Raw genomic sequence first — 12,521 nt, forward strand, 5'->3', positions numbered from 1 at the left:
TTTGAGCAGCCCTCCCCAGTGTTGCCGAGGTGTGCCACCCTGGGGCTTGGAGCACCATGCTCCTCCTCAGCACCTTACGGGGGGAGGACAGAGGATGGAGGACAACCTGGCAGAGGTCAGGGCCCCCCTGCATCAGAGAGTTTGAGGCTGGGGTGGGGTGGGCTGGGGCACACGATGTCCGCAGGAGGGGCAGAGCTTTGAGAAGAAAGAGCAGTGTGGTGGCAATCCGTTCAGCATTTATTACATTCTGCACAGGGATGACCCCAACCCCCAGGAACCATAAACCTCAGAGACAACACCCAGAGCACACTGCGCCTGGGGGGGCTATTTCTCAGGGATGAGGGGAGGAAGTTGTACAGGGGGCTCCCCTGTAAGCAAGTCCCGGTACCCTGTGACAGTCGGCCACCCCTGCATCCTCCGATGCCTCCGCTGGGTACCAGGAGGCTGTGGTCCCTCGCAGCACTGCGCCGTGTCTATGTCCATCCCGGGAAAGGCCGGGCCTGGTGAGGACAGCCCCCACCTATTCCTGGAACCCTGTGGCTACGACTCGGTGGCTGACGGCGCCCAGGCAGGAGTTGGTGTCACGGTTGGAGGCCACCTGCCGAAGGGGAACATCCTCCACACGGTGGGGCGGCTCGCCTCTGTCCAACGGGCCACAAGCAGAGGGGACGACACAGCACGAAGGTGGCCAGGTGCACCGCAGCTACATACGGGTCCTTGAGGATACAGTGGCAGCCTGGGGAGCTGCCCGAGTCGGCCGAAGGAGGAGGTGCCAGAGCAGCTGCCCCGGCAGAGGCTCCGGATGAGCAGCGGGAGGAGGAGGAGCAGCAGGCAGACTGGGGCCCTGGGGCGCCGGGTGCCGCCTGCCCGAAGGGGAAGAAGGTCTCCTCCACATGCAGCCAGGACACCAGCAGGGCCGAGCGCCCGATGACAGTAGCTACAGGGCCACGCGGGTGAGCAGAAGAGACTGCTTATCCCGGGTTCCCCCCATTATCCTGCTTCCACCCCGTCCCCACTGCCCTCGGGGCTCCGGGCCCTGTGCGGAGGGTCCTGTCAATCACGAGCACCTGGGAGTCCCTGTCAAAGAAAGGCTTCTGAGCGTCACCTACTCACAGAGGAGGAAACTGAGTCCCACAGGGGGCGGGGAACCACCCTTCAGTCTGGCACAACCGATCGGCAGTGGAGCGGGATTGCAGCCGCACCGGTCTTTAGGACGCCCCACACCCTGCATGGCGCAAAGTTTCCTTGACGCTGGGGAACAGCCCACCCCCTGCTGAACACCCCAGCCCAGAAACTCACCTGGCCCTGGCCCATAAGTTTAAATCTTGCGGGACCTGAAGAACTGTAACAGTCCTTTTCTGCCTGCCCTCTGACCTGGGGGCTCCAGATGGTAGGACAGGCCGTAGCTGCAGGACAGAGGGACACCTGTGAGCCCCTGGAGCCCCATGGCCGGGGGCCCTTCCCCCAGAGCCTGCCGGCAGCTACAGCCCACACCCCACTCCTGGCAGCCTCACCTCTGCTCTTCACCCAGGAGCTCCACTGTGTGGAAAAAGAACAGGAAGTGCTCCTTGGGCTCCAGGTCATACTGCCTGGCCAGGAACTTGTATGTGAGGAGCTCCTCTAGGAAGTCAGTGGCCTGGGGCAGAGGAAGGACAGGATGCAGATGAGGAGGGGGTGAGGAGTGGGGCACTGGGATGGTCCCGGATCTTTGCTCACGGAAACCCTCCTTCCTTCCAATGCCATCTAGCCCAGCCTGTTCCCACTGTTGGGTCTCCAGCTCCTCCTCCAGGAAGGCGGCCTTGATGCCATCCCATCCCCCACCTTACAAAGCCTTTAGTGTCCTGAGCTCTGTGTGTCTTAACTCTCTCAACACACGTTAGACCCAAGGCATGGCCCGGACTAGGTCCTGCCCAGGGTGTCTTGACTACATCCCTCACCTTTCATGGCTGGGCACTCAACTCTCTCTATTTTATGCCATCACCCTGGAAGGCAGCAAGGCGGCCAAAGTACATCGGAAACAGCCCCCTGAGCCCAGATCGAGGCCGAAACGTCCCCACCCTTTCTCAAGGTGGAGGACCGCCAGGGCCCTCCAAGGGGCAGGCCTGCCCAGAAACAGCACCCGGGCCTGGCCCGGGCTCGGGGCAACCAAGAAGCGGGGACTGCTCTGGGGAGCTGAGGCATCAGGCGGGAAGGCACTGCCAGCCCGCCCCCCCCCCTCATGTGCTTCCTGCCCTGAAGGAGCAGCACCCCTCCCACTGGGCAGGGCCTGAGGGAGAGACCAGTCCTGCCCAGAATGTGTCCCCTGGAGCCCTCAGCGCCACCTGCACTGGGGCCAGGACCGGGGCTTAGGTGGGTCCTTCTGGCAGTCCTCTCCAAGAAGCCCAGGTCCTGGGGTGGAGGGGAGACGCTCAGGAATGGGGGTGGCCCGGTGCTGAGAGGTCCGGGCTCACTGGGGGATCTCCCCTCCCTAAAGCTCACCATCCAGCCCCCCTGAGCCCTGCTGGGTCACTCACGTCCTCATGATGTTCCTGGTGTTTCTCTAAGGCGTCGTACAGAATCAGTCCAAGGAATGGGACCATGCCCTGTGCCACCGGGGTGGGGAGGTGATGAGTCCCCACCTGCCTCAGGGGTGCCCACAGAGCCTCCCCTGAACCCCACACCCGCAGCCCCCAGCTCCCTTGGACCACCCTGTGCGGCCTCACCCCCTCCCTTCGCCCTGCTCTCCCCTCCTGGTCCCTCCCAGGGCTGGCTTTCGGCCATTCCCAGGACCTGTGGGCCCTGCACCTGTCCTCCTACTTCCCCCTGTACCCAGCTGCTCTCGCCCTCCTTCTGGTCACACCGGAGCTGGCAGTTCAGAGCTGGTGGGACCAGGAGCAGGTGCAGGGTCACCCCCACCGCCCTGACCCTGGCCGCGCCACTCTCACCTGCTTCTTCATACCCTGGGATGCCCTGGGGGACTGTGGCCATTTCCTCACCATGGCCCTCGCCTCCTGCAAGGTGCACGACACTCAGGTGCTCATGCTCCCCTCCCACGTGCCTCCCACAGCCAGACCGTGGTGGATGGATGCCTTGCCCGAGCCCCCTGGCACCTACGCTGTCCCCACCTCCACAGAGGGACTGTGACAGGCTCAGGGGACCCAGGGGAGAAGCCGACCTTGCTCAGCCACAGGCCCCAACCCTGCTGCAACCCCATGCCATCCCCAGCCCTGACTGGGGGTCTGTCCCCTGCGTCCTCAGTGGATGCCAGGCCCCCAGTCAAGTGGAGCCAGGGAGGGAGACAGACGAGGCCCTCATGGGCCTGGGGGACCCTACTTTCCCCATCAGCTTGCCCGGCTCACCCCGCACTCCTCGAGTCTTCCCCAAATCTGTGCCACAGCGCGGCAGAGGACTTGCCCCAAGGACCCCTCCCTTCCTGACCTCCAGCCCCCATTTACCTCGAGGAGCTGCTTCCTTTTAAGCCCCTTGTCCCTCTTTTTAAGTTTTCTGTAGATCCAGGAGCTCTTCCTATGGGGAGGGGAGAGGAGGAGGGACACATGAGGCCAGCAGGCGGAGAGTCTCGGGGCCGACCCCTTTTCCCGGGGATCCTAGAAGGCCCACTAGCCCGCAGGAGGCTTCCCACCACGGCCCTGAGCCCTGGGAATCCGTGGCCTGGGGAGGGGCTGCGTGTTTCCACCTGGGGCCTCCATTCCCTGCTCTCCCGGGCGCGAATCTGCTTTGGGCCAGGTCGCTGTCCTTGGGGCAGAGACCTCCTGCTGCAGAGCACAAGCTCCAGATCTCCAATGGGCTTCACCCCACACCTGACATTGCAGGGAACTGATTCCTGCAGGGGTACCCGTGGCCTAACCCACAGGGGGCCCCAAGAGCCCGCCATCCCTGCCCCTAGACTCTGCCGCCTCCCAGGAAGTCCCAGCCCACTGAGGGACACTGCCAGACGTAGGGTGTCCCTGTCCACTCAGGTGGCCTGGTCCCGGAGACAGGACTACCCACCAGGAAACTTGTCCCCAGGTTCTCTCCAGACGACGTAGACCAGGGAACTCCAGGGCGTACATAATGGTACGGAAGGACTCGAAATTTCTGAGAGCCAGACACTCCTGGGAGGGAAGACAGAGCTGAGAGCGTGGCCTGCTTCTCTGCTCTATTCCCCCATGAACTCCTGTCCTTAAGGAGACAGACACCCAGGGAGCCTAGCACACCTGGTACCTGCTGAGCGGCCCTCCTGGGTGGAGGACTATGGCTCAACCCAAGGAAGGGGCCCAGGATGGCTGTTCCCCCCCCCCCCACCCGGGGCCTGCGAGTCCAGATCCACACGCCCCTGGCAGGAGGGCCCAGGGACCATGCAGGGCAGACCGCAGGCACCCATCCTGAGAGCTGGCGAAGGAGGGGACCCTGGGGACCGTCCCATGACACACCTTGGCCACGTGTATCCAGAACTCCACCACTCGGGCCCTGTCCTGGGCCGTCGTGCTCGGACCCCCGAGGCAGGAGGAGATGACCAAATAAAACGTGGCAGCACACTGCTTGAGGACGTTAAGGATGTTGGGGGCCAGGAGCACAATGTCTTCCATCAGTGGGTGTCTCTCTACGTAGGCCTTGCATTCTCCATGTTCAACCCTACTGTACAGCTCCTGGGGATGACAAGAGGTGTCATCCAGCTGTGCCCCTGGTGCCCCTGTTCCCAGGCAGGGTCACTGATCAGAGCTGGGTCCCAGGCAGCTGGGGACGTGCTGTGAGCCTTGTGGCCGTCTGGACTTCAGACCCCGTCCACTGAGGCGCCCAGGACCGCATGCACAGGACCCCACAGTAATGGGGCACAGAGGGGCTTTGCTCACAGGCCCCCTCACTCACGTCCTCCCTGAGGCACTAGGCAGCTCTCGCCGGCCCAGTCTGGGGCATCTGCCTCCCATGCTGCCACCCCGTGGATCCCGCTCCCCACTCAGGTGCAGTTTCCCCTTAAACAACTCCACCAGGACCTTTGATGGTGTCTATGTCTCCCACGCAGTCAGATCTATGGCAGGGGCCTCTGAAGTGCGGAGGCCATAGGAGCCTGCCAGGCCAATGGCCCGAGGACCTAAGGCCCTGGCAGCACCTCCCTGAGCACCCCTCCCCTGCCCTGCCCCTCCCAGCCCGGCCAGGCCCTGCCCACCTTCCCTGTGCTCCATCCTCCTCATTGGTCTGCAAGGATCCCTAAGGGCCGGCCCTACTGTCCCCATGTGGACATTGAGGGCTTGGGGGTGAGGAGATTCTCTCAGGGCACATGGTGAGTCCGTGGGGAAGCTGGGATGTGGGCCCACATCACAGGAGTCCACGTCAGGGGAGGGCAGGTGTGGGGTAGCCCGTGACACAGGGAAGGCCCACCCCCGACCCCGAGAGCCCGCTCCGCTCACCGCACACATCAGGGTCAGCTGCTTGGCCACCAGGCGGGGAAGAAACGCCAGGATGGTCTGCTCCTCCTCCCTCGGCAAATCCCGGGTGCTCATGGAACAGGGGGTGGTGGGCTCCAGGGCCACCTCTGGCTCTTCCAGGCCCTGTGCCATTCCTGCAGGTGCCACGGGCCCCGCACCCGAGGACTCATGGGGCTCCAGCTCGGGGCCTGATACCAGTCCTGGGATGTCCCAGGGGCTCGCAGCACAGGGGTTTGTGGGCTCTGGACCTGGACCTGGCTCTGCCACGCCTGGTGCCATTCCAGCAAGTGCCCTGGGCCCCAGGCCCGAAGGCTCATGGGGCTCCAGCTCAGGGCCTGGCCCCTGGGCTGAGGCCACTGCTGGGACATCTTTCAGCTCTGCAGCGGCTGAAGCAGGTGACACCGGCCGTAGCTCCAGCACAGGGTTCTCAGGGAGCTCCTGGACGGGCTCTAGGCACGAAGGTGGCGCTCCGCGTGTCCCTGGAGCCAGCTGCATCTGCCGTGGGTCTGGAGCAGGACACAGAGAAAGGGTCACCCTGGGCCTGATTCCCCGCGCCTTACAATCACAGAAAAGCCCTCACTGCCTTGAAGGGAACCCCAGTCCGGGAAGCCCACCCTACTTGGTTCCCTGGCTGCAGCCCCTCACCTTCCAGCTCTGCCACCGTGGGCCCCCGTTGTTCCTCCTGGACCAAGTGGTGGAGTTCTTGGCCCACCACGGTGGGTGAAAGCTGGCTCGCGTTGATGATGCTGGGTACATGCTCGGGCTCCCAGGCAAGGCGCCTAGCCCATCCAATTCTGGGACTGGGGGAAGGCCAGAGGGTGGCAGAGTGAGAAGCCTGGTCTTACCCGCCACACTGCCCTCGCGGCCCACCCTTGTGTGGGCCTGTCCGCTGTGCACTCCCCTGCCTGTCCAGGCACCTGCCCCTCCCCCTTCCTGACCCTGCGTCTCTCTCCTGGGACCCCATCCTCTCCCATCCTCCCGAATAGGAAGTCCCCATTCGTCAGCCCGCCCGTGGGATCCCGAAGATGAGTGACCTGCTGGGCTCTGCTGTGCGCCCCCTGCCCCAAGGCCTACACGCCTCCTCCACCCACTTTGTGCACACAGGCAGTGCCCCCTCCTGGCCCAGTGAACGCTCACTTTCTCAGATTCTCCTCTGGCCCCTCTTCATGCCCCCCATTACATGAGGAGGCGGTGAGGGTATCGCCCGTGACGCTTCCCGGCTGTGACCTGCGGATGACGCCTGAAGTGACTGCCCGACTCCACACGGGCCAGGGTCCCAGTAGTGTGTCCGCTTCCTTCACTGTTACGCTAAGTTTCCCCAAAGGGTCTGCACAAAGTGGGTGCTGCATACCTATTGTGGCTGAAGGAAGTCCTACCCGAACCTTCCCAGGTACCGCTCCTCTGCTGTCCCCAGAGGTCCCCCCATGTGGCCACGGTGGGGACAAGGTCCCGGCACAGCCACAGGGAATTGCGAGCCTCCGTTCCAAAGGCTGCTTCCCATGTGCTTTTCCAAATGAACCAGGCTCCAGGCCACTGACAGGTGAGGCCAAAGGCTTTTCATCGGGTACAGAGAAGTGAGCCCCAAAGTGGCCCATTGGCTGGCAGTCCTTTCTCCACTGCCGGGCGCCAGGGGAGCCCCTCTAAGGCCTCTTCCGTGTTTCCCATGGGCACTCTAACAGGCTGATCGCCAGTCACCCTGCCTGTCAGAGGAGCACACTGAGGCTCAGACACATGTGGGGACACTCAGGATACACCACGGGCTGTGGGCAGAGGCCCGTCTGGGCCGAGGAGGGGCTGGATGCTCACCGGGGGAGCCGCTGGCCCGTGGCTGGCTGGTCAGCATCCTTTGCAGAGAGTAGGGGCCAAGAAGCATTCCGGCTGAGGGTTGCCCCTGAAGATGACCTTGCCGTGAACAGTCCCTGCTTCTCTTTCACACGTGTGGGCTGGTCAGCGTCCTGGGGAGGGAGTTTGGCCTCGGGATTGCTCCGGCTGGTGTTCGGAGCTGGTTCCACTCGTCCCGTGCGCTTTCTCCCCTTCCTCCTCACGCCTGTCCAGGGAGCCCTGCGCCTGGGGACCTCAGTCCCATGGACAGATGGCTCAGGTTCACGCTGAGGGGGGCAGCAGGGAGATAGTCAGTGGGAAACCCAGGAACCACCAGGACAAGGGAGGTTTGCAGCTCACCCGAGAGCCCCCAGCCCTCTGGGATGCAAGCAAGGAGCGGCACGGGGTGCCCCCGGGAGCGAGGTTCCAGGCCCTCTGGAGTGGGTCTGTTGACCAATCTCGTGGGGCAGCCCTGGGAGGGCCCTGGCAGGTTACCAGGCTTGGAATGGGGTCCTGGGGTGTAGGCAGCCTGCCCCAGGTCCAGGGAGATGGAGTAGGTAAATCCACCCATCAGCTCCTCCATGCTCCCCAGAGTGGAGCTCTGCAAAGCCAGAGCCTGGTAGCAGGTGAGGAGGCACCCGGGGCTGCGTGGACCTCCCCGCAGGGGGTAATGTGGAACCCAACCCCTGTCCCCGAGATCAGGCACACAGGGCCATCTGCCTAGATATCCAGTCCTGGGGGAAGGAGAGGACACCCCCCGGGCTCAGGATTAACATGTGGGTGGAAGTACCTGGTCCCAACACTCACCTCCACTACTGAGTGATGAGACCAGAGCTGTGACACTGACTGCCCCCCTGCTCCCCAGCCTTCAGTCCCCGCATGCCCCACGCCCACTGCACACACACAAGGAGCCGGGGGAAAGGTCAGCCCGGGATGGGTCACACAGTGGCCTGGTCCTGGAGGGGCCCGCTCTGGGCTGCCCTGTGTTACCTCGGGGCTCCTCGGGAGACACGGACAGAGGCGTTGGAAGTGTTCTCTCAGCCAACGCCCACAGCGAGCAGGAAGACTCTCCGTCTCGGCTTCCCTGACTCCCACGCCTTCAGAAGGCTCCGCACAACAAGACCGCATGTTGCTCTGTCGAGCGCCTCCGGTCAAGTGAGCAGGACTGGGGTCTGCGACCAGGAGCTGGGCTCCGTCCGGGTCACAATTCAGGTTCTACTGGGCGTGTCTTCAGTGACATCACTTCTTCAAGGGTCCATTTCCTGGGCCGCTCTGTGAACTCAGACACGCCCACATGCCCGTCTGGGCTCCTGACTGCCCACCCTCCTGGCCCTTGCCATGCATGAGTACACAGATCTCCACCAGATCCCTCCCCTCGCTCTTTGGCAATGACACTAGGGTCCCAGCTCCGAGGAGACAAGAGCTGAGCTCAGGCCACTTTTTGTCACCAGTTCCCTGTCCTGCTGAAGCCATAGCACCTCCCCGGAGCTGCCCAATGTCCCAGCCTGCACAGGGAGGGTCATGCCAGACATTCCTCCCTAGGGACATCCCCAGGGATACATGAATGACCCCTCCAGCTTCTGGGGGCTGGTGTCACGTGTGTGCGACGAACAGACTCAGAGATGGAGGAATGCCGACCAGGCTTGGCGCGGAGCGTGGAACAGCACGCAAGTCAGGCTGGGGACTGGGCCTTGTGATCTTGGCAGGCCAGTCCCCCGCTAGGCCATGTTCAGGTGTGCACCTGGAAGGGGCAGCAAGGAGAGGGGATCCAGGTGTTGTCATCTACTGGCATCCACCTTCCAAAGGTCCAGGCTGCTCTCAAACTAGGTGCTTTTCAGACCAATCAGTAAATGGGTCAGAGTAGCACACTGGACATGAGGTCTATGCTCTGAAATGCGAGGTGGTCTACCAGGCTGCTGTGCCCTTTGTGTGTGGGGGGTGGAGGAGGGTCCAGGTACAGCACCTCGTTCATCACCTTAGGAGAGCTTGGCATGCCCACACGATAGAATTCTCGAATCTTCTCAAAGACGAAAGGCCCCTGAATTTTTGTTGGATTTATTTCCCACCTTCTGACCCGTGACTGCTCTATCAATGTGCTTAGACAGGTTGTACTTCCTGATCACTGTGTCCAATCGGCGTAGTGCCATCAATGGGATGGGCCAGTGTGACGGCTTCTGGAAGGAAAAGGAGATGAAGGTTCCTTCTGACTAAGTGACAGCCTAAGTCAGGAGGTCTGATATGCCTCTGAGATAGTTTTGTCTCCTTGCCGGCTGAAAGCTGACTGCCCTGCTGGTCTTTACTCACAGGAAGAGAACAAAGAGCATTTTCGTGACCAATACTTACACACTGGGTGCTTGGGGACCAAGTGATGAAGCCCCATGTGCAGCAATAACTGCAATCTGAGACACTCCGATCACGGTGACCATCATGCACTGTCATCTCCAAGAATTGTCCGTTTTCTGAGTAGGCCACGTGGGTGACTTCAATAAGGGTCTGTGGAAATCACCACCCCGACATCTTCCAAGTCCTTGGTGGTCACTCCAGTCTGTAAGCTCTCCTGGAAGGCAGTACTGCTTTCAACATGTACTTTGGAGGGAGTTCTAGAGGCTTGTGCTTGACCCGCCACACAGCAGGCACTCCTGGCCGGCACAGTCCCCTGTGGCTAGCAAGGAGGAAGCCGGGAGCTCTGCGTCCCTGACAGCTCGGTCCTGTGGCCTCTGACACTGAAGGAGCGGCACTGCGGGCACTTGGTCGGGGTGAGGGGGTGCTGCTCCTGATACCAAGACCCGGTCCTCGTCCCTGAGGTCAAATCACAAAACACAGTGACAAGCTTTTGAGGAAAGGAAAGAATAGTTTGTTGACTTGCTAGTAAATGAGGGAGTGGCAGGCTCCTGCCTTAGAGAACCACCGTCCTCCTGACACGCGAGCGGTCAGGGCTTTTCGAGGGGAAATCGTGGTAGAGAGGCTGGGGTGCAGACACATGAAGTAGCAGCCTGCAAGGGTCCAAGCAGATATTCCTGTGCTGATTCACTAGCGTTTTGTTTTTCTTTTCTGCTCCGCCTCAGTCCCCTGGGACAGAATGGTTTTTGAGTCCCTTTCTTAGTGAACTTTACTGGCCTTAATTCTCTCTCATCCCGCTCATATCTATTTTTCTGCCTAACACTCCCAAGACTGACCAGCCTCTCTGTAAACATCCCATACACGTGCTAACAGGCCCTTCAGGTCTACAGTGTGTGACACCCAGGCAGGAATCCTGGCTATAATTTCCAGTTTCTTCACACGATCTTGCTCCTTTCAACAAAAAGATGGAGGTCCTGGGTCAGCCCTTCGTAAACATAGCTACTTGACCGGTGGTGGCAGGAAGAATTTCTTCCATCCCTGAGGTTCCCCTAGCTGGAGTAAGAAACAGATTGACATGAAACAGATTAACAGGAGAAAAAGTAACAAAATTTAATTAAGTACATACAGGGAAGCCATAGACATCTGTTCCACAGACAGGGTGTGGGTAAAATTGCAATATTTGCAGAATCTCTTGGCCTGGCTTTAGTGCATGTCGGTATCAACAGGGGTTTCCAAGGGGTGGAGAGAAGTAGTCTGTCTCCATCAGTGGGTGATTACGTGGGCGAGCGAGGGCTTATCTGGACCAGAGAGCTTGGTGGGAGTATTGGCTCTCTTCTACTGCAACAGGAGAGAGAGAGAGAGAGAGAGAGAGAGAGAGAGAGAGAGAGAGAGAGAGAGAGAGAGAGAGAGAGAGACACACACACACACACACACAGGGCGACTCCTTGTATGCAATAAACGGCCTTTGAACATCATTTCTCCCTTTGCCTGATTTCGCTTTCAAAGGTGTTTTGCCCTGGGATCTCCCCTCCCTGGAGTTACGCAGGGAGAATGAGGTCTGTGTGTCATCTTGAACCAAGGAGAAGGGGTGAGGGTCTGCGACTTCAAGGGAAAGGGAAGTAATTCACAGGAATATAAAACAGGAAACGTCTGATAAAATACTTGATGGGACACAGAAACAATGCGGGGGCAGAATGGGGAATTTTAACAGACCAAAATGATACCGGGGTTCTTGTTCCCATAGTCAAAGAATGAACTTCGCAACATGATCAAGGTAGGAAAGAAAGCCAGGGAGGCTTTTATTTAGAGAGAAAGTAGGAGAAAAGAGCTCCTGGGGCATGCGGGGGGTGGGGGGACAAGAGAGTTCGCGGCCGCCTGCCCCTCCCGCCCGCTCACCGCGGGTGCCCCCCCTCGCCCAGCCCCTTCCCTGCCCCACCGTGACCACCTGCGGATGCCGGGCCTCGTCCCCCACCCCCACACGCGGTCCGGGGGCTGGGGGTGGCGGTGGGCACACCCGCCTTCAGCCTGGCATCCCCGCCCAGAGGCAGGGCCAACCCGCGGGCAGGCCGGCGGGTCCCCCACCCCGCAGGCAGGCCTTGGGCTCCCTGCGCAGCGCGGAAGCCCCTAAGCCCTGCGCTCCGATCGCCTCCACTCGCCCTCACCCGCCGGCCAGCGCCGGCCTTAGACCCCCCGTCCCCGGGCCCGGGCTGCGCTCCCGGAGGCAGCGCTTTTCCCCTCCTGGCCACGGTAGGGAGGTAGGGCAGGCCCGGCCCCACAGGAGGGGACCACCGTCCGTGGGCCCGTGGTCGCGCCCGTCTTTCGAGGGTGGTGTCCGTGGCCTCGAGCCCCGCCCCCCACCCGGGCACGGAGCGGGCCGAACGCCCCAGGCCACCGGCGGCCCTGGGCACCCTGCTGCCGCGCGTCCCGCGCTGCTCTCCCGCAACAGCAGGTGCGCTCTGCATGTGCCGGGGCGCCCGCGCGGAAGACACGCAGAGGCAGAGGAACCGGGCCGCGCGCTCACACCCTTCTCCATGCATAATGATGAAAGTATAAAGTCACCAAGAAGATATATTAAAGCACCTACTAAAAGCACCCCAAAATGCTAACAGAAAGAAAAGAAAAACTAATATAACTAAAGGGAAAGCACAGACAAGTCCATCAATCTACTTGGATATGTCAACACTTTTTTTCTCAGTAACTGACAGAACGAGTAGATAATAAACTCAGCAAAGATGCAGAAAAACTGAATGGTATCCACCAACTAGATCTAGTTAACACTAATAGAACATTCCACTCCACAACAACAGAATTTTCAGGAGCATTAACATACTGATCACATAGATCACAAAACTGAACTAAATTTCAAAGAATTAAAATCATACAAAATATGTTTGTTCTCTGACCGTAGTGCATTAAATTACAAATCAGTAATACAAAGATATGTAGAAAATCCCCAAT

The 12,521-nt window shown here is 60.6% G+C and overlaps 1 protein-coding gene across 1 annotated transcript; it reads right to left on the reverse strand.

Moving 5' to 3' along the window:
• Window positions 1–203: 203 nt before the first annotated feature.
• Window positions 204–7,515, reverse strand: LOC140845685 (ral-GDS-related protein-like). Its single transcript, XM_073220405.1, has 11 exons — window positions 7,209–7,515; window positions 6,540–6,629; window positions 6,048–6,202; window positions 5,385–5,908; window positions 4,410–4,625; window positions 3,988–4,091; window positions 3,435–3,504; window positions 2,925–2,990; window positions 2,514–2,582; window positions 1,515–1,636; window positions 204–1,406 (listed from the first exon to the last, which is right to left on the reverse strand). Exons 4-11 carry the CDS (start codon window positions 5,895–5,897, stop codon window positions 1,319–1,321), a joined length of 1,248 nt encoding a protein of 415 aa, XP_073076506.1. The 5' UTR covers window positions 5,898–5,908; window positions 6,048–6,202; window positions 6,540–6,629; window positions 7,209–7,515; the 3' UTR covers window positions 204–1,318.
• Between the last annotated feature and the right edge of the window lie 5,006 nt (window positions 7,516–12,521).

The sequence above is a fragment of the Manis javanica genome, chromosome 13 (genome assembly GCF_040802235.1).
Source record: "Manis javanica isolate MJ-LG chromosome 13, MJ_LKY, whole genome shotgun sequence".
Classification (NCBI taxonomy): Eukaryota; Metazoa; Chordata; class Mammalia; order Pholidota; family Manidae; genus Manis; species Manis javanica.